The 27,459-nt window shown below is 43.5% G+C and overlaps 1 protein-coding gene across 2 annotated transcripts in view; it reads left to right on the top strand.

Annotated features, from left to right (window-relative positions):
* Positions 1-27,459, top strand: part of LCMT1 (leucine carboxyl methyltransferase 1) — a 69,161-nt gene that overhangs the window by 25,697 nt on the left and 16,005 nt on the right. The window contains exons 2-6 of one of the 2 annotated variants that reach the window (XM_061401468.1): positions 2,470-2,561; positions 4,946-5,067; positions 12,195-12,271; positions 14,611-14,672; positions 26,311-26,413. In XM_061401468.1, the coding sequence (XP_061257452.1) occupies positions 2,470-2,561; positions 4,946-5,067; positions 12,195-12,271; positions 14,611-14,672; positions 26,311-26,413 (456 nt within the window). The remainder of the gene's footprint in view (positions 1-2,469; positions 2,562-4,945; positions 5,068-12,194; positions 12,272-14,610; positions 14,673-26,310; positions 26,414-27,459) is intronic. The other variant, XM_061401470.1, reaches the window with a different exon arrangement.

The following is a 27,459-nucleotide window of genomic DNA, read 5'->3' on the forward strand; positions in this document are numbered from 1 at the left end:
TCAGAGGGCTTATATACCCAACACACATTGAAACAAAAGTTTCACAAAAACAGCCCTGACTTCTCCAAGATAGTATGATGCTGCTGTTTTCTGCTTTACTGTGTTCTACTTCATTTTTTAAAATGGAGATTTGCAAACTATTACATTGATTTTGTGATATGAATGGGTCACAACTCATTGTTCAAAAAGCACTACTTTTTTTGGCTGAGATTCGTGCCTTAGTTCCCCAATCAGGAATTGAATCCTCGCCTTGAGCAGTGAAGTCCTCAGTACTGGCTACTGCTGCTAAGTCGCTTCAGTCGTGTCCGACTCTGTGCGACCCCATAGTCAGCAGCCCACCAGGCTCCCCGTCCCTGGGATTCTCCAGGCAAGAACACTGGAGTGTGTTGCCATTTCCTGCTCCAATGCATGAAAGTGAAAATCGAAAGTGAAGTCTCTCAGTCGTGTCCGACTCTTCACAACCCCATGGATTGCAGCCTACCAGGCTCCTCCGTTCATGGGATTTTCCAGGCAAGAGCACTGGAGTGGGGTGCCATTGCCTTCTCCACCTAAGCACTGGACCTCCAGGGAATTCCTGAGAATCACTGTTTTAGACAACTGAGCAACTTTGCTTTGTAAAACTCGGTATGCTGTTCTCCTTAGACAGTCTGGGCTTTTAGCAAATTGTGTTCCTTAGTATTTTGGGTGTTTCTCATATGTGCTTCCTTGAGAATGCCTTTGGATGTGCAGACATGGGTGCAGGAGACTGGGGGGCATGTTTGTCCAGACTTCAGCAGCTGTTGCCATTAAGGCAGCAGTAAGCCTTGTTGGTAGGGGCTTCCCAGGTGGCGCAGTGGTAAAGAATGTACCTGCCAGTGCAGGAGACTCAGGAGACATGGGTTTGATCCCTGGGTTGGGATGATCCCCTGGAGTAGGAAATGGCAACCCACTCCAGTATTCTTGCCTGGGAAATCCCATGGACAGAGGAGCCTGGTGGGGCTACAGTCAATGGGGTCACAAAGAACTGGACATGACTGAGCGACTGAGCCCATAAACCTTGTTGGTAGGTATGAAGAAAAGAAAAGATGTAATTTGTGCATCTGGGAGCTTAGAACTTAATTGGGTGACACCACACACACACACACACACGCTCTAAGTTTCAGCTTACTTACCAGGCAATGTGGAGTGGATGTATCATGCAGGATATCACTTAGGATGCTTAAGGTTGTAAGTAACAGAAGCCTGACTCAATTTGATGTAAGTGGTAAAGACATTTATTATCTCACTAAATTTTCCTTGTGTGGTAGAGAAGGCTCTGGGCCCCTGGGGGGTGTGGTATGGCCCTAGAGATCCAGATTCCTTCCCTGACTTCTCATTTATCCTGAGGCTGGTTCCACTTATGTTTGCCAGGAGATTTCCAATGGTAATCAGGGCTTTAGCTCCCAGGCTTGGAACACAGTGTCTATCATTGCTTGTAGTGTAGACTAGGGTTGAGAACCTTTAGGCTACCCTGGCACTTTCCAAGTTGTAGCTGCTTTATTTGTTCCTGGTTTCTCCACTACAGCCTCCTTAAGGGACATGAAAGGACTGACAGAGTCAGGAGAAATACTTTGGTAGTTACTAGTGATATTTGCTATTTATTTTTGGGTCTCCCTTCCCCTGGACACAAAACTCTTGTTTGGACAGAGTTACCTGACTAGCTCCGGCCAGGGAGTTTGCTGTGTGAATAAATGTTCAAAGAGCTGTATGAGATATGAGGTGAGCTTAGTTGCTGTTTCAGTCAGTTCAGTTCAGTTCAGTCGCTCAGTCGTGTCCGACTCTTTGCGACCCTATGGACTGCAGCACACCAGGCCTCCCTGTCCATCACCAACTCCCGGAGCTTGCTCAAACTCATGTCCATCAAGTCGGTGATGCCATCCAACCATCTCATCCTCTGTCGTCCCCTTCTCCTTCTGCCTTCAGTCTTCCCCAGCATCAGGGTCTTTTCCATTGAGTCAGTTCTTTGCATCAAGTAGTCAACATATTGGAGTTTCAGCTTCAGCAACAGTCCTTCCAATGAGTATTCAGGACTGATTTCCTTTAGGATTGACTGGTTGGAACTCCTTGCAGTCCAAGGGACTCTTAGGAGTCTTCTCCAATACCACAGTTCAAAAGCATCAGTTCTTTGGTGCTCAGCTTTCTTTATAGTTCAGCTCATATCCAAACATGACTACTGGAAAAACCATGGCCTTGACTAGACAGACCTTTGTCAGCAAACGTTTCTGTTTCATAGATAGGTTCATTTGTGTCATAGTTTAGATTCCACTTGTTAGTGATATCACGTGCTGTTTATCTTTCTTGTTCTGACTTCGCTTATTATGATAACCTCCAGTTGCATGATTTGGCCAGAGATGAATCTTTGGATCCTTGACCTGGTTCCTGGGAACTTGCCCATGGAACCTGGCCTGACCCTTCTCTCTAATCACCTGTTTCCTTTTTCATCTCTTTCAGGTTTGCAGTGAGCATTGGCTACTGGCAGGACCCTTACATCCAGCATTTGGTGAGACTCTCTAAAGAGAGGAAGGCACCTGAAATTAACCGAGGCAAGTGCCCAGCTCCCTTCCCTACATCTCATGAATCCCTGGGGTTCTAGGAATTCATTCTTAAAAAGAGAGTTCTGGGGTGTACTATCTCCACCAGAGTGCTCGTTTCCCAACTTCCACACCAGCACAGTGTGTTATGAAACTTTTAATCTTTATTCCCCTGCTGCTGCTAAGTCACTTCAGTCGTGTCCGACTCTGTGTGACCCCATAGACGGCAGCCCACCAGGCTCCCCTGTCCCTGGGATTCTCCAGGCAAGAACACTGGAGTGGGTTGCCATTTCCTTCTCCAAAGCAGGAAAGTGAAAATTGAAAGTGAAGTCGCTCAGTTGTGTCCGACCCTCAGCTACCCCATGGACTGCAGCCTTCCAGGCTCCTCCGTCCATGGGATTTTCCAGCCAAGAGTTCTGGAGTGGGGTGCCATTGCCTTCTGGTACATGAAAAATGGTGTTTTACATTCCTCTTATTTGAAGGTGTGGTTGAAACTCATTATTCTGTGTTTAAAAGCCACTTCCATGTCTTTTGCTGAGAGCTGTCTGTTCATATAGGGCTTAGTTTTGTTGTTGCCCTCTTTTGTTAGTAACACTGTCAGGTTCCGCAAGTAATTTCCAGCAAGGAAGTCAAAGGATTTGAGACAGGAATGTGACTTAGTTGCAGCCAGATTGAAAAATTGACCACTGACCATGATTCTTGTGGGTAGGGGAATCTTGGCCCTAAAGATGGCTCCTGTAGGTGGGCTCTGTAAGAACTGCAAAGAAATGTGTAAATAGTGGTTCCTAAAGAGCAGGACTTGGTAGTTAACATTGAACTGAGGGTAGAATTGGGCAGCAGTTAGCCTGGGCGAGGCCTGGCCAAGAGGCCTTCCTGAAGCCTGCCTCTGCCGCTGTCCAGATGGATTTCCCAGGGAATGTTCTGGAGGCAGGCAGCCGCTCTTCTTCGTAGCCCTGGGCCGTGTGGCAGCCTCCTTCCTTCTTCCCCTCCCGGGTCCACGTGTCTAGACTGGGGACCTCCAGCCCAGGAGGAGAGCACTCCCCAAAGATCTGAGGTGAGGACATTGTTTCCTCAAATTGAATCCATTGCGGATAATATTCTGCAGAATACAATAAAGATGATTTACTAGAGGCATTTCCCTAGCAGTCCAGCGGTTAAGACTCCATGCTTCTTCCACTGCAGGGAACATGGATTCGAGCTCTGATTGGGGAACTAAGATCTTGCATGGTTCACGGTGCAGCCAAAAAAAAAAAAAAGGTGATTTACTAGAAAAATAAAATGTAAACACAAGCCCAAAGTATTTGTTTGTTTATAAGTCATGTAGGGGTTATCAATTGATTAGTTATTTGGCCGAACCAAACAGCTTTGTGGGTTCTTAGTTCCCTGCCCAGGGATCAAACTCTGGTCCCTGGCAGTGGAAACACAGAGTCCTAACCACTGGACTGTTAGGGAATCCCCCAAAATATTTATCAGCACATTCACTAAAATTTGTCTGTCAAATGACAAAGTTTCTGAATACTACTCTCAAATTTTGCTCTTAAAGCATTTGCACCTTGAGTATCAGGCCATTAGAACAGATAGCTGCTATCTTCCTGTCTCCCTTCTGGGTTTCCCATCTCCTCTGTTCCAGCTCCTCACCCTAGAGCTTAACGAGTCCATTAATTAGGCCACCACGTGCTGGTATCTCTGCTTCCCGCTTCGCCACCCTCAAGTTGGTGATGCCATTTTGTAAACACAGAGGCTGTAACCCACACAGGATGGAGGTGAAAGGAACAAGATAAGAATCATGGCTCTCCTTGCTTTGACATTCATCTGCCCAATTTCCTGCCTAAAAATGTTATTTTCCATGTGTGCTCAGTCCCTGAATCGTGTCCAACTCTTTGGGACCCTATGGACTGTAGCTTACCAGGCTTTGTCTATGGGATTCTCTGGGCAAGAATACTGGGGTGGGTTGCCATGCCTTCCTCCAGGGGATCTTCCTAGCCCAGGGATCAAACCAGCATCTCCTGCTTCTCTTGCATTGCAGACAAGTTTTATCAGAGTACTCATTAACTTCCCCTGGAGCCGTGAAAAAGCACCTTTCCAAGAGGACATTTGGATCTTGATAAAAGACACTTTTATCAAGACACTTTTAAAAGTGTCTTGATAAAAGATACTCATCTTTCCTAAGTAACAGGACAGGGCATTTTATTTTTCTTAAACTACCATTAAGTAGTTTATACTTATTTTGGTCTGATCAGCTTTTTTTTTTCCTTAAAAGAAGAATTTGGAAATCATTATTTCTCCTGACCTGAAGAAGGGCACAGTGTTGTTCTGCTCTCCCTAGCACTGTGGGCTTTGCATGGATTATTCCTGTCGTCACCAAGTGATAGCTTGCTTCTCTGTCTGTCACTTAGGATATTTTGCTCGAGTCCATGGCGTCAGTCAGCTTACAAAGGCATTTCTACGGAAGACAGAATGTAATTGTCAAATTCTAAATCTTGGGGCCGGGATGGATACCACCTTCTGGATGTTAAAGGTAAATTTCCCCCCTTCTCTTCAGTCGTTTTAATTTAGTTTACTGAAGATGTTCACCTGGTTCAAAAACTTGAAAAAAGAGATTAAAATGGGGTGGGAGCCTGTCTCCCATCCCTCACAACTTCCATCAGCTCTGTACTTTATCCCACCAGGGCCCTAGTGAAGATATGTGGGTTGTTGCTCACATTTTGCTGCCACAAACAGGGTTATAATACAATTCCTTGGGTACATTTTCCTCTGCATGTGTGGAAATGTATCAGAGAAAGAATTCTATCAGTAGAACTGCTGAGACAAAAGAACATATGTGTTTGTAATTTTGATGAGAACTGAAGATTTTATTGTTAGAATAACAGTGTCTTAGGTAGTAACACTGGGAGGTTTGCAAGACTGGGTAAAGATAATATGATCCAAAGCCTTTTTGAAGTCATTCTCTGATTTGATTCCTCAACTGTTCTGTTTGGGGTTGTTCAAGGGCAGGTGTGATTACACTCACTCACAGGTAAAGGAAACTTGGGTCTGGTTAGTGGCAAACCCAGGGCTGAAGTTGTGGTCTTTGATTCCTAGACTGGATTTTATCACCAAACCTTTTCCCTACAAATATCTCACTGATGGCATTTTCCTTTCTTTTTTTTTTTTGGTAGGTTTGTACAGGTTTTTCTTGGTTCTTCTATCTGGTGGCAGTAATGGGTATGTGCATTCTCCAGATTTCTTGCAGACAGAGAGCAAGATAAATCAGAGGGTATAACATAATTCAACCTGCATTATCTGTTTTGTCCCCATCACCTGATAAGAAGGTCTTTGGTCATAAGAACTCTCAACCTTCCTCTTACTCAAAAATCAGTGGCCTCAACATGGCCCTGGTGTTAATCATTTGCCGCTACATTCTTCCTTCTGGATAAGATAACTGATATTTATGACTGCTTTTTTTTTTAATCTGTTTATTTATGGCTGTGCTGGGTCTTCGTTGCTGTGCAGGCTTTTCTCTAGTTGTGGCAAGTGGGGACTCCTGTCGGGATGCAGGGCCTGGGCCTCTCATTGTGGGGGCTTCTCGTTACAGAGCATGGGTTCTAGGGCACAGACTCAGGAGTTGTGGCATGTGGGTCAGTAGTTGCGGCTCCTGGGCTCTAGAGCACAGGCTCAATAGCTCCCGCTCTGTGGCACGTGGGATCTTCCCGGATCAGGGATTGAACCTGTGTCTCCCGCATTGGCCGGCAGATTCTTCACCACTAAGCCACCAGGGAAGTCCCTATGAGTGCGGTTACATACATGACCTCAGAAATTAACATGAGAGCTCTGTTGGGGGAGCTCACACAGATGGGGAATACCAGGTTTTGGAAGTTGTTCCCCCAAATTGGACAGCTAGTGGCACTGGGATGTGCACCAACATTGGCCTGCAGCTCGTCGAACTCCCGATTCCTTCCTCTTTCCTCTGCACGCAGCCCTGTGGTCACGTGAGGGGTCTTTTCTTTGTGTTAGTTGTGCCCCTATAACACTGTGACCCTGGTGTGGTGGAAGCGACTGGAACAGAAGGCAGTGTCAAAGAGTGTGTACCGCCGGCATTAATACAGGCTGCTGGAGAGATCCCTCCTTCGACCTGACACCCTTTGGACTTGGCCATTTTTTTTTTCTTTTACCCCCATCTGGTAGGTGGGTTAATCATTAATAAATCTGAGATTTTAATTTCTGAGCAAGGTACACGGAGGCATATGCACCCCTTGCAAGAAACAAAGACAAGGAGCTTCCCCAGTGGCTCAGTGAATAAGAATCTGCCTGCCAAATAAATGCACGAGACACGGGTTCAATCCATGATTCGGGAGGATCCCCCGTGCCACCGAGCAGCTAAGCCCATGGACCCCAACTATTGAGCCTGTGCTCTAGAGCCCAGGAGCCCCAGCCACTGAGCCCATGTACCGCAACTACGGAAGCCTGCCTGCCCAGGAGCCTGTCCTACGCAACAAGAGAAGACACAGCAACCAGAGAGTAGACATGGCACGCTGAAACCAGAGAAAAGCCGCACAACAGTGAAGACCCAGCACAGCCAAAAATAAGTAAAATTATTAAAAGAAAAAGAGGCGAGAAAGGGGACTAGCTCAGGGCATCAAAGTCCTATGTGGAAATTTGGAAATCAGTGTAATTATTTGATAATTATATTGATCTGAAGAATTTTTTTAAAAAAATCTTAAGTTCTTCTTTTTAAGACAAATATTATCTTATTTGCTCCCTTAGAGCAAAGGTTTCACAGGCCAAATCCAGCCTGCCACCTGTTTTTGTGAATAAAGTTTTATTGGAATATAGCCACGCACATTTATTTACCTCTTATCTATGGCTGCTCTGGTATTTGGAGCAGGGCTGAGTAGTTACGACAGAGATCTTCAGGTCTGCCAAGGCTAAACTGCTTACTTTCTTGCCAGAAAGTTTGCTAATCCCTGTTTTAGAGCTGTATGTGCCTCCATAAAAGAGCAGGGAGATCTTGTCCATTGATTGTGATTTCTCGGGCTCTTTCCACCTGGGATGGCGCCCCCAGCTGCCCCAGCAGAGGCTCAGCTGCAAGTCACAGGCTTTCTGGAGCCACAACCATGTGAGCTCATTCTGTATAATCTCAGGGGCTCACTATTGAACAGTCACAGATGCCCATCTTCAGGCAGCAGGCAAGAACAGGGAAAGTTGATCTTGTCGTGAGGCAAAAATAAAGGGTAAGTGAAACCCTGTAAGGGTCCTCAGTTCTTTTTTTAAATTATTTTTTAATTGGAGTATAATTGCTTTACAATGTTGTGTTAGTTTCTGCTGTACATAGTGAATCAGCTATGCTGTGCTTAGTCCCTCAGTCGTGTCCAACTCTTTGCAACACCAGGGACTATCGCCTGCCAGGCTCCTCTGTCCATAGGATTCTCCAGGCAAGAATACTGGAGGGGCTTGCCATGCCCTCCTCCAGGGGATCTTCCCAATCCAGGGATTGAACCCAGGTCTCCCATACTGCAGGCGGATTCTTTACCATCTGAGCCACCAGGGAAGCCCAAGTGAATCAGTGTACATATATCCCCTCCCTCTTGAGCCTTCCTCCCCCTCCTCCATCCCACCTTTCTATGTCATCACAGAGGGGCCTTGGTTCTTTGTAGCCCTTGGATTCTGTTTCTGCCCAACCAGAGGGTCAGGTGTGGACAGGAAGCAGTCTCAATTTTGGCCACCCGTGAAGCAGTTGATCACGTTGGATCTTTGAGGAACCCCCCTTCTTCGTGACTGTTCCTGGCTGCCTCCCAGTGGCCATGCTCAGCTTTGGGTGTCTCCCTGCCTCCCGTGCCCTGTGAGCTACTTGGGAGTGGTGTCGGAAGAGCCACAGAGAATTGCAGAATGAAAAGTTGAAGCATCACTTGCCAGAGCCATTTTGCCCCTTTCTGAAAGCTAAGAAAGAGGATGGCTGTTTGTTAAAATCTCCTGGCGTGCCTTTTAGAAACTTTATTTTGGCAGTGATCCCCTATTCAGAATTCTTAGGAGGATCAAGTACCCTAGTGCCTGGGAAAGCTCTTTAAAAAGTACGAAGTGATGTAGGACTCTATGCTGTCCTTCATTTATTTGCTTTGGATTGTCCGTGTGGTGGTCTGGAATTTTAGGCCTTTTTTTTTTTAGTAGCTTTTTTGACTACACTGGGTCTTCACTGCTGCCCACAGGCTTTCTCTAGTTGCAGTGTGCGGACTTCTCATTGTAATGACTTCTCTTGGTCCAGAGCACAGGCTCTAGAGCACCGGCTCAGTAGCTGTGGTGCATGGGCTCAGTAACCCCATGGCACGTGGAATCTTGCTGGATGAGGGATTGAACCTGAGTCCCCTACCTTGGCAGGCAGATTCTTAACCTCTGGAACACCAGGGAAGTCCCAGTTTTAGAGTGTTCTTGTTGCTCCGTACCTTGTGAGTACAAATTCTTGAGAGGTGTTGTAGAATTTCTTAGCAGAAGTCATTTTGGTGTATCCTTTTAACATATCCTCTGAACATCTTCAGACAGCTTTTACCTAGCCCTGCTCTGCAGCAGCTGTGTGTTGCAATTCCAGGAGTGAACAGCTGAGGGTGGGTGAGCCCAGGTCTCCTCTGATGGCAGGAAACCATCTCATCCCTTTGTTTTCTTTTTCTTCCTTCTTCCTTCCCTCTCCTTCTTCCTCCTTCCATCTTCTTCCCCTCCTTCTCCCAAACCAGATCCCCTGAAATTTTAACTGAGGACCCTTTTCCATGTGGGCAGATCTCCTCATTCTGTTCTTGCCCTTAGGGGTCGCCTTCCCACCGGGAAGTGCGTGCTCGTGGTTTCTGCCCCCATCACTCCGTCCTTGGGCAGGTCTGCTCCCACTTCCTACCTGTCCTCCGTCTCTCACTTGCTGCTGCTGTTCAGTTGCTAAGTCGCGTCCAACTTTTTCTGACCCCTTGCACTGCCCCACGCCAGGCTCCCCTGTTCTTCACTGTCTCCAGTTTGCTCCACTCTTCTCCAGTAGTATATTGGACAGCTTCCGACCCGGGGGGCGGGGGCTCATCTTCCGGTGTCACATCTTTTTGCCTTTTCATATTGTTCATGGGGTTCTTGCAGCAAGAATACTGGAGTGGTTTGCCATTCTCTCTTCCAGTGGATCGTGTTTTGTCTGAACTCTTCACTTTGACCTGTTCGTCTTGGGTGACCCTGCATGGCATGGCTCATAACTTTACTGAGTTTCATAAACCCCTTCGCCCACAACAAGGCGGTGATCCATGAAGGGGCCATCTCTCATTACTGTCTTCATAAATGGTACTCTTACCTGCCGGATCGCTCAAGTCAGAAACAAGGGTATCATCCTTACCCCACCTTTTTGTTTGTCCTATTCTACACCAAAGAAGCCCCCACCAGGCTCTGGATATCAGCCCCTTTCTGGGTATGTTGGCCAGGTTGTGGGGCGCCTTGTTTCTTGCTAAGTCTTAGGGTATGACGAGCTGCTACAGGCAAATGGGGGTGGTGTTTTGTCTTCACAGCTGAAGATGGATCTGAGAAGTACAGTTGAATTACAGTGTGTTACAGCAGAGTGATTCAGTTATACATATATGTCTTTTCCCTTAGAGCTTATAATGAAATATTTAGTATAGTCTGCTATACAGTAGGTCCTTGTTTGTTATTTTCTATATAGTAGTGTGTATATGTGGGCTTCCCTGATAGCTCAGCTGGTAGAGAATCCACTTGCAATGCAAGAGACCCTGGTTTGATTTCTGGGTCGGGAAGATCCCCTTGAGGAGGGCATGGCAACCCACTGCAGTATTCTTGACTGGAGAATCCCATGGACAGAGGAGCCTGGTGGGTTATGGTCCAGAGGGTCGAAAAGAGTCAGATTTGCCTGAGTAACTAAACACACAGCAGTGTGTGTGTATATATATATATGTGTGTGTGTATATATATATAATTGCCAATTTATCCCTCCCTTCTTTCCCCTTTGATAACAATAAGTTTGTTTTCTGTGTCTGTGGGTCTGTTTCTGTTTTGTAGATAAGTTCATTTGTATCATTTTTTTTTTAGATTCCATATATAAGTGATATCATATAATTTGACATAATATTATGTTAGTTTCATAGTATTATTACATAGTGATCTCATATTTGCATAGATTTGTATACGTGTGTGTGTTCAGTCGCTTAGTCTTGTCCGACCCCATGAACTGTAGCACACCAGGCTCCTCTGTTCATGGGATTTTCCAGGCAAGAATACTGGATTGGGTTGCCATTTCCTCAAGGGATCTTCCTGGCCCAGGGATTGACCTGAATCTCCTGTGCCTCTAGAATTGCAGGCGGTTTCTTTACCTCTGAGCCACTAGGGAAACCTATTTGCATACATTTGGGGCTAAGTTATTGATTGGACGGGGAGGAGAAGCTGGAGAGAATTCTAGCACAACCAGTAGGTTGACTGGATGGGGTATAACCACTGACTAAGCTAGAAAAAGGAAAAGAGGGAAGCAGGGCTGTGTGTGTGTATTTCACACTTTTTAAAATTGTAGCCACAGTAAAAAAAAAACAAACAACTGTACACTCCTAGCCAGGACCTAAATCTATGTACATATGTCTGTACACACAAGATATAAGGACACCCATGATGCTTACTAAGGGCAGGCCCCATTCCGAGTGTTACTCATGCATTTCTTCTTTAATCCTCACAACTCTATGAGGTGTTAATCATTTTCCCTACTTTTCAAATAAGGAAACATTGGCCCAGGGATTTTAGTGGCTGTCCCAAGGCCTTACAGCAAACAAGTGGTGGAGTGGGGATTGGAACCTTTCGCCCATGTCCGGGCTCCAGCGTACCTGCTGTTTACCACCCCACCCCACCCCACTATATATCACAGAAAAATGCTGACCCTAATTCCATGTGAAATTTTCTGATGTATATTACTTTATTTTATTTCACCCCCAGTCTGCTGGTTACAACCCACCACATTGGTTTCTTGACCCTCTCTAATAGGTGTCAAGCTGCGTTTTTGAGAAATACTTCTCCTGTCCTCCTTCCAGACCACCTCTTAACATCCCTGTGACCATTCTCCTGGTTCAGACTCCCCGTCACTTCTCTCTTGGACGACTACAATAATCTCCTTTTCCCCTCCATCCGTTCTTGATGCTGAGACCAAGTAAATTGGAGAGACCATTTCTGACTATATCATTCCCCTGATTTTAATTTATTTTGTATTTTGACCACTCTTTGAGGCATGTGGGATCTTCGTTCTCCCAACAGGGACCAAACCCTTGCTCCCAGCAGTAGAAGTGTGAGTCTTAATCACTGGACTGCCAGGAAAGTCCTCATTACCCTGATTTTAAATCCTGAAGCACCGCCATTGTTCTTTGGGCCCCTAGGACTTGGTACGTGAAAGTGATCGGTGAATGTATGAGTAATAATTATATAAAAATTGCAGGTGTGCTCAGTCATGAAGTCGTGTCCCATGGACTGTAGCCCACCAGGCTCTTCTGTCCATGGGATTTCCCAGGCAAGAATACAGGAGTGGGTTGCTGTTTCCTTCTCCAGGGGATCTTCCTGACCCAGGGATCAAATCTGTGTCTTCTGCATTAGCAGGCAGGCTCTTTACCACTGAGCCACCAGGGAAACCTTGTATAAGGATTACTCTCTTGTTTTTTTTTTTCTCAGGATGAGGATCTTCTACCAAGAAAATATTTCGAAATCGACTTTCCGATGATAGTCACGAGAAAGCTGCACAGCATCAAGTAAGTGTGGCTTTGGCCAGAAGCAAGAGCCTGGTGGGCTTCAGAACCAGCTCCTGGGAGACCGCGGGTCTGGATGTGGGAAACCTCATGTTTCATCCCCTCCCTACTCTCTTTCTTGCCCCAGGACCCTCATTCCAATGTATTGTGCAGTCAACAGGAAATACACCGTCCTTTGTGGCTCTTCTCTCTGTTTATGTAATTCCCCTGAACATTAACAAAAAAGTGACTTACAGTAGATTAGTAATCTGAATTTAAAAAAATTTTTGGATAGTTGATTAGCAGTGTTGTATATTAATCTGAATTTTGGTGTGTATTTTGCTTACTTCTTTATCCCTACGATATAGAAAGATGCCTGGCCCCAGAATAGATATGTAGTAAAATTCTTTTTTTTAAAAAAGCAACAGCATATATATATATATATATATATTTGTGTGCTGAGTCTTGGTTGCTGTGTAGGCTTTCTCTGGTTGTGGCAAGCAGGGGCTACTCTCTAGTGTTCTGAGGGCTTCTCATTCTGGTGGCTTCTCTTGTTGCGGCGCACAGGCTCTTGGGCAGTCAGACTTCAGTGGTTGTGGCACTCGGGCTTAGTGGAATCTTCCTGGACCAGGGATCGAACCCACGTCCCCTGCATTGTCAGATGAATTCTCAACCACTGGACCATCAGGGAAGTCCATTCAGAATTTTTTGAATGAATGAATGGGAGGCTGAAGTTACAGTTACTATATAAGAGATGTTACAGGGGCCATTCTGAGTTCAGTTTTCAAGGAATTTGCCAAGTTGTAAGTGGTGAGTTTGCTAATCTTTGCCAAGAGTTTTTCTTTGCCTACCCCCATGTTAAATGCTTCACTTGGATGGTCCTCCTCAGTCCTCAGAGCCTACTTGTAAATTAAGTGGTATCATTGACCCCTTTCTACAGGATGAGAAAACTGAGGCTCAGAGAAGTTTAGTTAATTTGCCTAAAGTCACCCAGAAAGGCGTGGAACTGAAATTTAAACCCTGACTTCAAGACCAAGGTTAAGGTTTTCCAACAGTTATAACCTACGGGTCCACTGTCCTTTTTATAGTGGTCGTATAATAAAATCCCAATTCTTAACATTTAACCAAATTTTTGATAAGCACAAAAGTTTCTGCTTATCCTTTAGAGATGTCTGATTCTTTAGACATCCAGAGAGAATTGGAGGTCATTTTCAAACTTTATTTTTTTAGTTTATCCTTGTATCTTTTGCCACTGCAGGAGACACAAGAGACACGAGTTTGATCCCTCAGTCGGAAAGATCCTCTGGAGGAGGAAATTGCAAGCCGCTCCAGTATTCTTGACTGGAAAATAACATGGACAGAGGAGACTGGAGGGTTACAGTCCAAGGGGTCACAAAGAGTCAGACATGACTGTGTGCACACACACATGAAAATAAGTTTTTTTACCCTTTCTACATATAAAATTATATCTACATTAAATATGCTTTGAAGGTGCTGTACTATAATTCTGATGCTCTGGGAACACTACGAAGTTTGACTAAATACAAAGTGTGACTAAACTTGTTGGAACTCTTGAGTGAAATCAGGGCAGGTAGGCTCAAGGCCCAGGGTGGTTTTCTGGGGTTAAAAAGCATTGACATTTGTGTATGGTTGTTGGGATATTGAACTTGGTTCTCTGATTTCTGATTTTTCGCATATTCTTTTTTTTTTTTGGCCATACCATGGCCTGTGGGATCTTAGTTGCCTCAACAGGGGTCAAACCCAGGCCCCTGGCAGTGGAAGCACAGAATCCTAACCACTGGACTACCAGGGAATTCCCTAGTGTTTTGCAGATTCTTGATTGAGGGAGTTATCACCTAAATGTTACTAAACTTTAGGTCTCAGTAAGAGTCAATATTTTTAGTTTGTCTGTGAGGAATAATAAGCTGTCTTAAAAAGTTCTGTTTGAGAAGAGGCAAGACATTTGAACGACTTGAAAAATACTGGAACATTTGAATGATTCTTGCTTGCCTGTCTGTAGCTGTTTCTAAGTAAGTGTGTTGTGATCTGTTTGTGATTTGATAGCAGATTCTCAGCTTAGCTGACCTAACCTGACTGACACTCATATCCTGTAGACTTTTATTATATGTGTCTAAGGTCAAGTGTGATTAAACAGATGACCGTTTGGCGTGGTCCTTCCTTTGAACACTAGTGATATTGGATTGGCCAAGGAGTCTGTTGGATATTTCCATAACATCTGATGGAAAAACCCGAGCAAACTTTTTAGCCAACCCAATATCTTGTTTGCTGTGTCAGTATGTGTGTCTGTGTTTTAGTGGTAAATGAGCTACTTGCCTCATCTTTCTTTTTCCCATCTTCTGCAGACTGAAACCTCTCCTATCAAAACCCATTTTAGACTTGCATTCAGAGGACACACTTCAAATGGGCAAGTATCCATAACTTGAGTCATACAACCTGGGCTGTAGGACCATGTCAGCTCTTTTTTCCCCCTTTTCTTTTTAAAGATCGAGTGTGAGTTAGTGTGTATGTGTGAGTTAGTGTGTGTGCACATGTGTGCACATGCTTGCATCTATCCTTCTGTTGCTATAATGTTGTCTTCCACCACTGTTACCAGGAAGAAATTTAAAATGATTTTTGGTATGACTTGGGCTTCCTTGATAGCTCAGTTGGTAAAGAATCCGCCTGCAATGCAGGAGACCCCGGTTTGATTCCTGGATTGGGAAGATCCCCCTGGAGAAGGGAATGGCTACCCACTCCAGTATTCTGGCCTGGAGAATTCCATGGACTGTATGTATAGTTCATGGGGTTGCAAAGAGTCAGACACGACTGAGCAACTTTCACTCACTTGGTATGACTCATTTTAGATGTCCATAGGTCCCCAATCCTAAATCTTTTTATAAAGAGAAATTAGTTGTCAGCATTTCAAAAATAGGTTTTTCATGAAAGTCTTGATTTCCAGTTTTGCTTGGAAATATCAGATCTTGGAAAACATCAGACCCTGACTCCTGCATGGTGGTCACTGGCAGCAACTGCCTTGGTTAGACAGGTCGTGTCCTCCCCAGCTCTGACCCCACCACCCGCTCTTGTCTCACACCAGATATGCTTCCTGGTTTATGTCACCTGCTTGGCCCCTGCCTTCATTTTTCCCCTCAAATTTTTTTTAAAATTTATATATTTGGCTACACCAGGTCTTAGTTGCAGTACTCAGGATGTTCCATCTTTCTGCGGCATGCAGGATCTTTTTAGTTGTGGGATGTGGGATCTAGTTCCCTGAAGAGGGTTTAAACCTGGACCCCTTATATTAGGAGTGTGGAGTCTTAGCCACTGGGCCACCAGGGAAGTCGCTCTCCCTAGGTTTTAAGTATGAATGCTTGCAAACAACACTTTCCTCATTTCTAAAGCCTCTCAAATTATAGTAAAACTCTTCCAGAATGTTCTGTCATTCTCAACCTGTGTCTGATAGAGACGTTCAAGGGCCTTATTAAAAATTCAGGTCAGAAAATGTGCTTAGAGAGGATGGCCTTCTCGGATGGGTGACGTAGATAGCACAACAAATGTCGGATAACTAGGTACACCTCCTCTGTCACACAACCACAGTGCCTTAGACACCTACTAGTGATCAGATTACTAAGAAAGTTTCCACAGAAAATAATATCTCCCCCAACCTCTGTTTCCCTTATACAGATTATAAGTAGAAACTGTTCAAGCTCTGTCATTTGCTGGCCGATTTGCTTTCTCCACACTTTGCCTATCATAATTTTCTGTATGTTTGGTTAATATTTGAGTCAGAACAGTTATCTGTAGTGAACTGTCTAGTACTTTGCTGGAACTTTGATCCATCAGTGTGAAAACATTCGAAGGAGGGAGGACCTTCCATAATCCTTCCCCTTATCCAAGATAACCAGTGTTCTTAGTATTTTCTCCTATAGATGAACAGCGAACCCAGAGAAAGGTGAATATACATATAATAAAGTACACACATAAATATAATCCAGTGTCTGGTACATAAAAGATTCAGTAAATTTTTGTTGAATGAATGTCTAAACACATGGAATAAATATCTGTTGTAGTTTAACATGTATTTGTTGAATGAATGATCTATACTTCTATATATGAATATAGGTTTATATGTAATTTTAATAAAATAATTTATACATACTGTTTTGTGACTTGCTCTTTTCATGTCCTGCTAAATCATGACTGTCTTTTCATGTCAGTGTATACAATCCTTCCTTATTTTTAGTGGCTTTATAGCCATTTCCTCTGCACGGAAATTCCATTTTATTTAATCTAGTCCCTACTGATGGTCCCTGATAGCTCAGTTGGTAAAGAGTCCGCCTGCAATGTGGGAGACCCAGGTTCAATTCCTGGGTTGGAAAGATCCGCTGGAGAAGGGATGGGCTACCCACTGCAGTATTCTTGGGCTTCCCTGTGGTTGTTCAGCTGGTAAAGAACCCACCTGCAATGCGGGAGACTTGGGTTTGATCCCTGGGTTGGGAAGCTCCCCTGGAGAAGGGAAAGGCTACCCACTCCAGTATTCTGGCCTGGAGAATTCCATGGACTGTGTAGTCCATGGGGTCACAAAGAGTTCGACACGACTGAGCGACTTTTGCTTTCACTGATGGTCATTTAGATTGCTGCCTTTTTATGTTTCTATATTCAACAGTGCTGTAGAAGACACATGTATATGTGCGTATTTGCAGGAATTGCTAGGTTGAAGGATTGTGCATTGTGAATTTTAATAGCTACTACCAGGATGATCTTCAAAATTCTTTTTATTAATTTATGTGTTCACTAAGAGTAGATGAGGATACTCTTTCTCTAAATCTTCACTAACACTGGATATTTTCATATATTAAATATTTTAAAATATTGGTAGAAATTTGCCAGTCTGATTAGCTGAACTGATGTCCTATTTTAAAATTTTATATAACTTTGAGTGCTAGTGAGTTATCTTTCATGTCATTAGCCTTTGGGAATTTCTTTGTAAATTTCCTTTGCCCAATTTTTTCTTCAGTTGCAATGTTTCCCTTTTTTTTTTTCAGTTTATAGGAACCCTTATAAAGATAGTTCTTTGATAAATGCCTTTTGTCAGTTTTTTTTTTAATTGCAGATTTTTTTTCTTATTTTTGTTTGTTTTTTTTAACTCTGTGTCTTAATGTGGGTAAATTTTCCAGTCTTTATAGTTGTTGTCTTTCTAGTCTTTTATAGTTGTTGATGTTGCCATTGTATTGAGAAAAGAGAAATTGAATAAAAAATAAATAAAAATTAAAATGCAAATGAAAATCTGAGAAAAGTGATAGGTGATAATAAAAGTGACAAAAATTTAAAAATTATCCTTTTCCTTCAAACTTGTGGGTCTGTCATTTTAAGAATCGCCACTGTTTATCAATAAGAAAGAGTGTTGGCAAATTAAACAGATACATTAACAGCTGTTAGATGCATCCTGATTTCAGACATGTTAAAATGTTAAAAAAATATGCATCTTAGAATTAATGATAGATGTTTTCTTAAGCTGAAGTATTCATAGGGTAGTAAATTAAAAGTATATAAATGGATACACAATGAAAAGTAAATCAGGATGAGTTCTTAAAAAGTAAGTCAGGTTCTATGACTTTTCTGATTAAATCTTCCCAGAGCCGAAATCCACATGGTTAATCAGTCAAATGGATGCCTCCTCATTTTATTTTCGAACACAATAACTAGGATCTCACCACACTGCCCTCCTGCTATCCTCTGACTTTGCCAAGCTCTCTCTCATCTTCAAACTTTTTCCTCTTCCCTTGGTCTGGAACTCTTTCACTCTAATTTTGCTTGATGGGCTCCTTGTGGTCACGCATGTCTCATTTCAGCTGCCACGTCATGCTCTTCTCTTGTTCAGTTGCTCAGTTGTGACCCAACTTTCACGGCCCCATGAACTGCAGCACACCAGGCTCCTCAGTCCTCCATTATCTCTTGGAGTTTGCTCAAATTTATGTCCATTGAGTCAGTGATGCCATCTAACTGTCTCATCCTCTGTCACCCCCTTCTCCTCCTGCCCTCAATCTTTCCCAGCATCAGGGTCTTTTCCAGTGAGTCATCTCTTCACATCAGGTGGCTAAAGCATTGGAGCTTCAGCTTCAGCATCAGTCTTTCCAGTGAATATTCAGGCCCGATTTCCTTGAGGATTGACTGGTTTGATCTCCTTACAAAACCATAGCTTTGACTATATGGACCTTTGTTGGCAAAGTGATGTCTCTCCTTTTTAGAACACTATCTAGATTTACCATCCTCTTTTCTTCATAGCAGTTAATACTCTGATGTTACCTTGATTCTTCATTTGGTCTATGACTCACTGTCTCCCTCTCTGAGGGGATAAGCCTCATGAGAGCAGGGACCCTTCCTGTCTCATTCATCACTATATCCCCAGCACCGAAAACAGTGCCTGGGACACAGATTGTTAATGGAATAAACATGTACCTGAAGGCTTGAATGAACGAACATTTATGTTTTTGTAATCCATCTCAACTCCTGTGTGGAACTGGATGAATATAAAGTAAAAAGGGCAGCCCAATCAAAGCATTTCCAAATACCAGGCATTTCAACTGAACCCTAAGAAGGAGAAACTCTACAGAGAAGGTTTTCTCAATCAAGGCAAGTGGAGGCAAAGGAGGAGCATGCAAGGATGCTGAAAGCCCAGCGTGACTGAACCTGGCAGTGAGGCGGTGTGATGAAACCATCAGGGACTGCATTGCCTAGGATCTTGCAGGCCAGGTCAAGAAGTCGGGACTCTGTTCTAAGGGAAGTGGGATCCTGTTCGCACAAGACCGCCCCCATCTTTATAGTGCTCTCCACACTTGCCCAGCGTTCATCTTCCCTGCTGGATCACAGGCCCCATGCGGGCAGGACAGTATCTCCTTGTTCACCCACTTATTCCCAAAACTCAGTGCCCCGGACATAGTGAGAGCTCATTAAGTATTACCAGGTGGACTGATGGACAGACAGACCAGCAAAACTTCTGTGTGGTCCAGAAATCCACTTGAGGCTGAATCCATTTTATAACATGCCCCACCCACCCTGCCCTTTTTAAACTGAAGTGTTCTCAAAAATCTGTAGATCTAAAAATGGCGTGCAGTCCTAATAATGCATCTGTCCTTGAAGACATACAATGAATGAGATTGATGGGCTTCACTCCAGCATAACAGCACAGAGGAACCCATCTCTCTTGAAATGCTGACTTGGAGGTGATGGAAGAGATCATGACTCGTATGCACTGTGGATTCTGTATATGTGTTTACACTGTTGCATCATGTAAATCTTACATTTCTTTATGCCTTTTGTAGAAAGAAAGTGAAAGTGAAGTCACTCAGTTGTGTCCGACTCTTTGCGACCCCATGGACTGTAGCCCACCAGGCTCCTCCGTCCATGGAATTCTCCACGCCAGAATACTGGAGTGGGTTGCCATTTCCTTCTCCAGGGGATCTTCCTGACCCAGGGATCAAACCCATGTCTCCTGCATTTAACCTCTGAGCCACCAGGGAAGCCTATCCTTTTGTAGGCATGAGCTTAATGAGGCAGATAATTAAAACCTGTGTGAGCTTTTGCTCTGAAACAAACCACTGGAAAGCACAAGGCTTAAAATAACAACTGTCCATTTAGCTCACCATCCTGCAGCTTGCCAATTTGGGTTGGGTTAATCTGGGTTGGGGACTTCCCTGGTGGCTCAGATGGTAAAGAATCCATCTGCAATGCAGGAGATCCAGGTTTGATCCCTGGGTCGGGAAGATCCCTTGGAGAAGGGAATGGCTACCCACTCTATTATTCTTGGATGGAGGAGCCTGGCAGGCTACAGTCCATAGGGTTGCAAAGAGTTGGACACGACTGAGCAACTAACAGTTTTCATCTGGGTGGAGCTTCTCAGCACCTACCTGGATTTAATCATCTGTGTCTGGTCTTCACAGAAGACCTCCATGACATCCCAGGCATTGGGTCAGACAAGGAGTCCCTACTTTCCTTGGATCACAGCGCCCTAAGCGCCTCAGTAAACTTTTCAGTGACCCTAGGTTACAAAACATATCAACAATTCTGTTTATTAATAAGTTTAGCCTCAAGCATTGTAAGCATTTATACTCTAACAGCTTCTTGATCATTTGAAAAAAAAGACGCATACAGTTTAAGAACAAATGCTCTTTTAATTTCCTTCTTAAATAACCACAGTTACTTCCAATGGGATACGTGCTCCTGTCAGGCACGTCATGACCTTGCCTGGGAGCAGGTGGGACACCACCACCTGTTCCTCTTGCAATATTGCAAGCAATGTTTGAGCAGTAGTGGCATTTGCTTGTTTGTTTTAATCACAGTCGTATCTTGAGAGGTCAACTATGCAGAGATAGGGTGTCATTAAAAGTGAGTGCACAGAGGTCACAAGTGGACACTGTGACTGCTTTGACTGGTGGTTTGCTTGTGTCTTATCCATGTTGAGGGTCTCTGTGTTTCCCTCAAAAATTTATTAAAACATCCTGCTCTGCCAAGTTGGTTGTACTGTCCCAGGGCACCTCAGGGTACACAGTTGGAAACCATGGAGCTTGCACTTAAATAATAATAATAATTATTTTTGGTTGCACTGGGTCTTCGTTGTGGTGCATGGACTCTTTGTTGTTCTGTGTAGGCTTTCCCTCATTGCAGCAAGCGGGGGCTGCTCTCATTGGGGTGTTCACTGCAGTGGATTCTCTTGTTGCAGCTTATGGGCTCTAGAGCACGGGCTTCCATGGTTGTGGCACACAGATTTAGTTGCCCTGTGCCATGTGGGATCTTATTTCCCAGTCCAGGGATCGAACCCATGTCCCCTGCACTGGCTGGTGGATTCTTAACCACTGAACCACCAGGGAAGTCCTGGAGCTCACACTTTTACATTGCCCTTAATGTTCGATATAGCCACACGAGGTTGCCATTGTTTGAATTTTATGTTTAAAAATGCGTGAGTGGTATATCATGTGACTGGGAACTGGCAGAATAGAACTTTGCTTTTAGGGTTGTTTTGACTCCAAAGCCTGTTCCTCTGCTGATGCACTCCAGAGAATTTTCATCTTGGGAACCATATCCTGTTCCCAAGCTACAGCGTGTTAAGTTTCCCCTATCTGAGAATAATTACAACTTTCAAGGATTTTTTTTAAACTTCAACATCAACTAATGATCTTTGAATTTTTGTGTGTAAGTCTAGCACAGGGTTTCTCAACCTCAGTCCTCCTAACATCTGGGGCTGGATAATCCCCTGTTGGGGGGCTGCCCCACACAGTGTATAATGTTTTAGCATCATCCCTGACGTCTACCTACTAGATGCCTCGAACATCCCCCAGCTGTGACAACCAAAAATGTCTCCAGACACCACCCAATGTTCCCTAGGGACAAAGTTGAGAGCTGCTGCTTGAATGAAATGATGACCAAGCCTGAGGAATAGGATTTTTATACTTGTCTTGCCATTCTGGCCTGGTATTAATTTGTTCTTAATTTTTTAAAAAAACCATGTCATGGTGTTATGTCTTCAGGACTTTTCCCTCTTAAATCCTCTTAGAAGTCAGTCCTCTAATGATTGATCACAGAGAGAGCTGCTGCTGCTGCTGCTACTGCTGCTAAGTCGCTTCAATCGTGTCCAAGTCTGTGCGACCCCATAGACGGCAGCCCACGAATCCCCGTCCCTGGGATTCTCCAGGCAAGAACACTGGAGTGGGTTGCCATTTCCTTCTCCAATGCATGAAAGTGGAAAGTGAAAGGGAAGTCACTCAGTCTATTCTGACTCTTAGCGACCCCATGGACTGCAGCCCACCAGGCTCTTCCATCCATGGGGTTCTCCAGGCAAGAGTACTGGAGTGGGGTGCCATTGCCTTCTCTGCACAGGGAGAACTACTGGTAGCAATTTAAGGTTCTAAATCAATGTTAAGTTGCTTTCCAGAAGTGGGTGGGTACCAGCTCTTCCTTTAGAAAATTGTTCTTATGTGAATATCACACAAATGCTTTGAAGTCCCCTTCTATTTTTCTCTTCAGAAGTAGAATATAGAAATAAAGGAGAGGATTCTGAATCTCATTTTGGTGAGAAGGTCTTTTTCTTATCTGTTTTCAGAAACATTCTAACGGCACCAAGGTTTTTCTGTTGTTTTTTTTTGGTCTCTTGCCACTGTTAGATTTTCTAAAAATGGTGCATTTTCCTAGAATAGTAATGTGCGCTCAGTCATGTCTGACTCTTTTGTGACCCCGTGGAGGGTAGCCTGCCAGGCTCCTCTGTCCATGGGATTCTCCAGGCAACAATACTGGGGTGGATTGCCATTTCCTTCCCCTGGGGACCTTCCTGACGCAGGGATTGAACCCAAGTCTCTTGAGTCTCCTGCATTAGCAGGTGGAGTCTCTACCACTGTGCCACCTGGGAAGTCCCAGCATAGTATACCTCCCTTGAAACTTACCCTGGGCCTGTATCTTCTTTCTGTTTCTTGTGAAATGAGGGTCAGGCATTCTTCAAGGGCAGATAACAGACTTTCTATTTTTGCACAGCTTGAGTAGCCCCTGACTTCTGAGGATCATGACAGGTGTGGCGTATGTGTGATTTAGAGCATCAGATTATATCGTTGATGATACCTTGGGGTCACTGTGTCTAGGGCTTCCCAGGTAGTATGCCAGCTTGCCTGGGAATACAGCTGGGCCACTGCTGGGTGCACTCTAGGTCATTGCCCTTTGCAACGCTGCCATGCCTTATGCTCAATTTTTAAGAATAATCATGACCATGTGTAAGTTTTGCCTTGCGTATACCTTTAGATCCACATCTCTTAGTAAGATGGGTCTTTTGTGAATTGCATGGTCCGAGGGAGCCACATGCTTCAACATTCTGGGCCTCTCTTTTTTTGTGGTCAGCGATGGAAAACCTCAATTTTAATATCTATGTTGTCAGAAGGCACACAGGCATTTGAGAGTCATTGCTTGTTTTCACAGCAGGGCAAGCAAGTGCCTTCACGTCCTTTATATTCTTTTCTGGACTCGGGTGTTGCAGTGCCCAGGACTGACTCTGGATCTCCTGGCTTTGTCCTTGAGTGGTTTCCTGACATCTAGCAGGTTCCTAGAAGGTATTTCTTGTTAGCTTATGGGATGTGGCCAAGTGTATTTGAACTAGCTCAGCGGGGTGCTCAGTAAGGGAAAACAAGCTCACATGCCATTTCCTTCCTCACACTTTTTTGCTCTGGGTTCTCAGCAGTGATGCAGGGTGGCTGTCGAATGTCCCAGCTCCTTCCATGGTTTGTACCTTTGAGGAAGTTGAGCAAACAGTGCTTGGAGTAAATAATCAAGCAATTTAATTTCTTTTTTTATTCTAATCGATCTTTAAAAATGGAAAGTTTAAATTGAAAAGAATTTCACGGCTACACAAAAATAATGTGACTAGATTGATGAATCTCCATGTACCATCGCCTAATTTTATTGCCAGTGTCATTTCATCTACCTGTGGTTCTAAAAGTGTGTTCCCATAGGACTTCCCTGGTGGTCCAGTGGCTAAGACCCCATGCTTCCAATGCAGGGGGCCTGGGTTTGATCCCTGATCAGGGACCTAGATCCCACATTCTGCAACTAAGACCAGGTGCAGCCAAATAAATAAATATTGAAAAAATAAATAAAAGTCTAGCCCCACACTAACAGCATCAACACAATCTGGAAACTTACTAGAAATATGGATTTCCATTTTCAAAAAGACACTGATAGTGGGAAGGATTGAAGCCAAGAAGAAAAGAAGGTGGCAGAGGATGAGATGGTTAGATGGCATTACCGACTCAATGGACATGAATTTGAGCAAATTCTGGGAAATAATGAAGGATAGGGAAGGCTGGCGTGCTGTAGTCCATGGGGTCACTAAGAGTCAGATACAACTTAGTGACTGAATGACAGTAACATTTTGAAAAAATATAAATCAGAAACTCAGGGAGTAGAGCCTGATCAGTTGTTTCAATAAGAACTCTGGGTGATTCTGATTCCTGCCAAAGCTTGAGAATCACAATATATACCATTTCATCCAACCTCTGTTGGAATATCTTAAAGGGAATATTATGTTACCTGCCTCCTGAGAAACCTGTATGTGGGTCAAGAAGCAACAGTTGTTACGTGGAACAACAGACTGGTTCAAAATTGAGAAAGAAGTATGACAAGGTTGTATATCGTCACCTTGTTTTTTAACTTACATGCAGAGTACATCGTGTGAGATCCCTGGCTGGATGAATCACAAACTGGAATCAAGATTGCTGGGAGAAATATCAACAGACTCAAATATGGAGATGATGCCACTCTAATGGCAGAAAGTGAAGAGGAACTGAAGAGCCTTTTAATGAGGGTGAAAGAAGAGAGTGAAAAAGTTGGCTTAAAACTCAACATTCAGAAAACTAAGACCATGGCATCTGTTCCCATCACTTCATCACAAATAGAAGGGGGAAAAGTGGAAGCAGTGACAAATTTTATTTTCTTGGGCTCCAAAATCACTGCAGATGGTGGTTAAAAGACACTTACTCTTTGGAAGGAAAGCTATGACAAACCTAGACAGCATATTACCAGAGACATCACTTTACCAGTAAAGGTCCGTATAGTGAAAGCTATGGTTTTTCCAGTAGTTATGTACAGATGTGAGAGTTGGACCACAAAGAAAGCTGAGCACCAAAGAATTGATGCTTTCAAACTGTGGTGCTGGAGAAGACTCTTGAAGACTCTTGTCTCCTTTGGACAAGGAGATCAAGCTAGTCAGTCCTCAAGGAAATCAACCCTGGATATTCATTGGAAGGACTGATGCTAAAGCTGGAGCGCCAATACTTTGGCCACCTCATGTGGAGAGCTGACTTATTGGAAAAGACCCTGATGCTGGGAAGGATTGAAGGCAAAAGGAGAAGAGGGTGGCAGAAGATGAGATAGTTAGATAGCCTCACCAATTCAACAGAAATGAATTTGAGCAAACTCCATCCAGGAGATGGGTTTGCAGAGTCAGACACAACTTAGCGACTGAACAACAAAATATTATTTTATCTGTAAATACTGTAGTACATCAGCTGTTTTATTTTAAATGTAATATCTTGCAAATTGACAAAACATTTTGAGAGCAATTAGTACCAATATTTAAATAGGCTTCCTCTTTGATCTCCTGATTCTGCTCATCATAACCAGCATAACTGAGCAAGTCCTTTGTAATATGTATATAAGGATATTCATTGCAGTGCCTCAGATGAAATAAATTTGGAAATACTGCCTGTCTAATACTGAATGATTGGCTAAGCAAGTTGTTTTATCTACTCGCTGAAGCGCTGTGAAATCATTACAGAGAATGTTGTCCCTCGTAGTGGTGTTGTTGTGTTTTTTTTCCGCGTTTTATTTTATACTGGAATATAGCTGATTAACAATGCTGTGGTAGTTTCAGGTAAACAGTGAAGGGACTCAGCCATACATATCCATGTAACCATTCTCCCCCAGACTCGCCTCCTATCCGGGCTTCCACATAACATTGAACTGAGTTCCACGTGCTGTACAGTATGTGATTATTGGTTGTCCATTTTAAATATAGCAGTGTGACTATGTCCATCCCAAACTCCCTAACTATCCCTTCCCCCATCCTTCCCCCCAGCAACCGTAAGTTCATTCTCTAAGCCTGTGAGTCTCTTCCTGTTTTGTAAGTAAGTTCATTTGTTCCTGATACTGTTGTTAAAAAGGAAAAGCTTTCAGAACAAGTATTGGGTGGTCCCATTTTCTTTTATTGTGCAAGGTGTGTGTGTGTGTGTGTGTTGTGTATTTGACAGGGAAGAAAGGGTGGGGGATGTGTCTGTGTTGTGTATATGAATTTAAGCACATAGAAAGAGGGATAGAATGTTATACATTAAAACACTAATAGTTATCTTTGAAAGGTATGACTTTAGTTAATTTTCACCTCCTGATTTTTTTCCCCCCATAATGAGCATGCATTTTTATAGTGGAGAAAAACAGTATATTTACTTTCGTTTTGAAAAAGCCACATCCATTGAAGTTACAATCTCTTCCTGATCAGTTTCTGTTGAAATTACCATCTCTTCTTGCATTTACAGATGGGCACATGTTGGATTCAACAAGATATGCCATCATTGGAGCAGATCTCCGAGATATAGCTGACCTGGAAGAGAAGTTAAAGAAATGTAACATGAGTACACAGTGAGATTTTTTTTTAACCTCTTACATTTGTGATTTCATGCTAACTGGGGATAAGGCCAGTTGGAAGTGCAGTGTAATTACATATACCATTTTGTCCTCTGTAATCTTTATCATTTCATTGCTATTTAGAGTAGTTGTCTGAAGTTTTTTAAGAAGCAGTGTTCCCCAAGTCTGTTTTCCCATGAGAATCGCTTGTATTGCTTTTGTAAAATACTGATTCCTAATATCATAAGTTTGAGGGAAGATAATTGTATGCATAGAAACATATAATTGTAACATATAAAGAAAGTATTAGCATCCAGGGTATAAAAGAATAGCTACTATTTCTTTAAAAAAAGTCTGGTGGAAAAATGGGCAAAGGATAGATGACCAGGCAGCTCAGAGGAAACTGGGTATCATGTTAAAATGGTATTGAACTTCAGTAGTAATCAGATGAAATTCTACTGTACCACCACCAGGTTGGCGGAAAGGTAGAAGTCTGACAGTGTCAAGTGTTGGCACGGATATTGGGGGAAAGGGATGCTCATACACCACGGGTAGAAGTGATCTTGGTGTGACATTGCAAGGAGCAATCTGGAATTTAGTAAAAATTGCTGGTATCATGTGATATTGCAGTCCCATGTTTGGGTGTGTCTCTCCTGAGAAGGTCTACACGTATGCACTTCAGCTTTCAGTTTTAGTAGCAGAAAATTGGAAACAACTGAAATGTCCATCAGTAGGAGAATGGATGAATGATACATAAAATGCATGACTTTGGAGAGAGCTCAAAAGTTTAATGTTGAGTTTTTAAAAACTAGATGGCAGGTTATATGCAGAATGTGATACCAAATGTGTACAAGCAACTCCTCCCCCCAAATACTGTAATTTTGTGATTATGTGTATACATCAAGAAAGTGTTTTTAAAATGGACCAGAAGGGTGCGCACTGGATTCTTGAGTGTGGGTACCTAGGGAGGCAGAGGAGGGCAGTGGAGGTGTGGTTTTAGCAGAGTGATACTGGTCAGGTGGATAAAGAGCTAGTGGGAGGAAAAGGCCTACCTACTTGGT

This window comes from Bos javanicus, chromosome 25 (genome assembly GCF_032452875.1).
Source record: "Bos javanicus breed banteng chromosome 25, ARS-OSU_banteng_1.0, whole genome shotgun sequence".
NCBI lineage: Eukaryota > Metazoa > Chordata > Mammalia > Artiodactyla > Bovidae > Bos > Bos javanicus.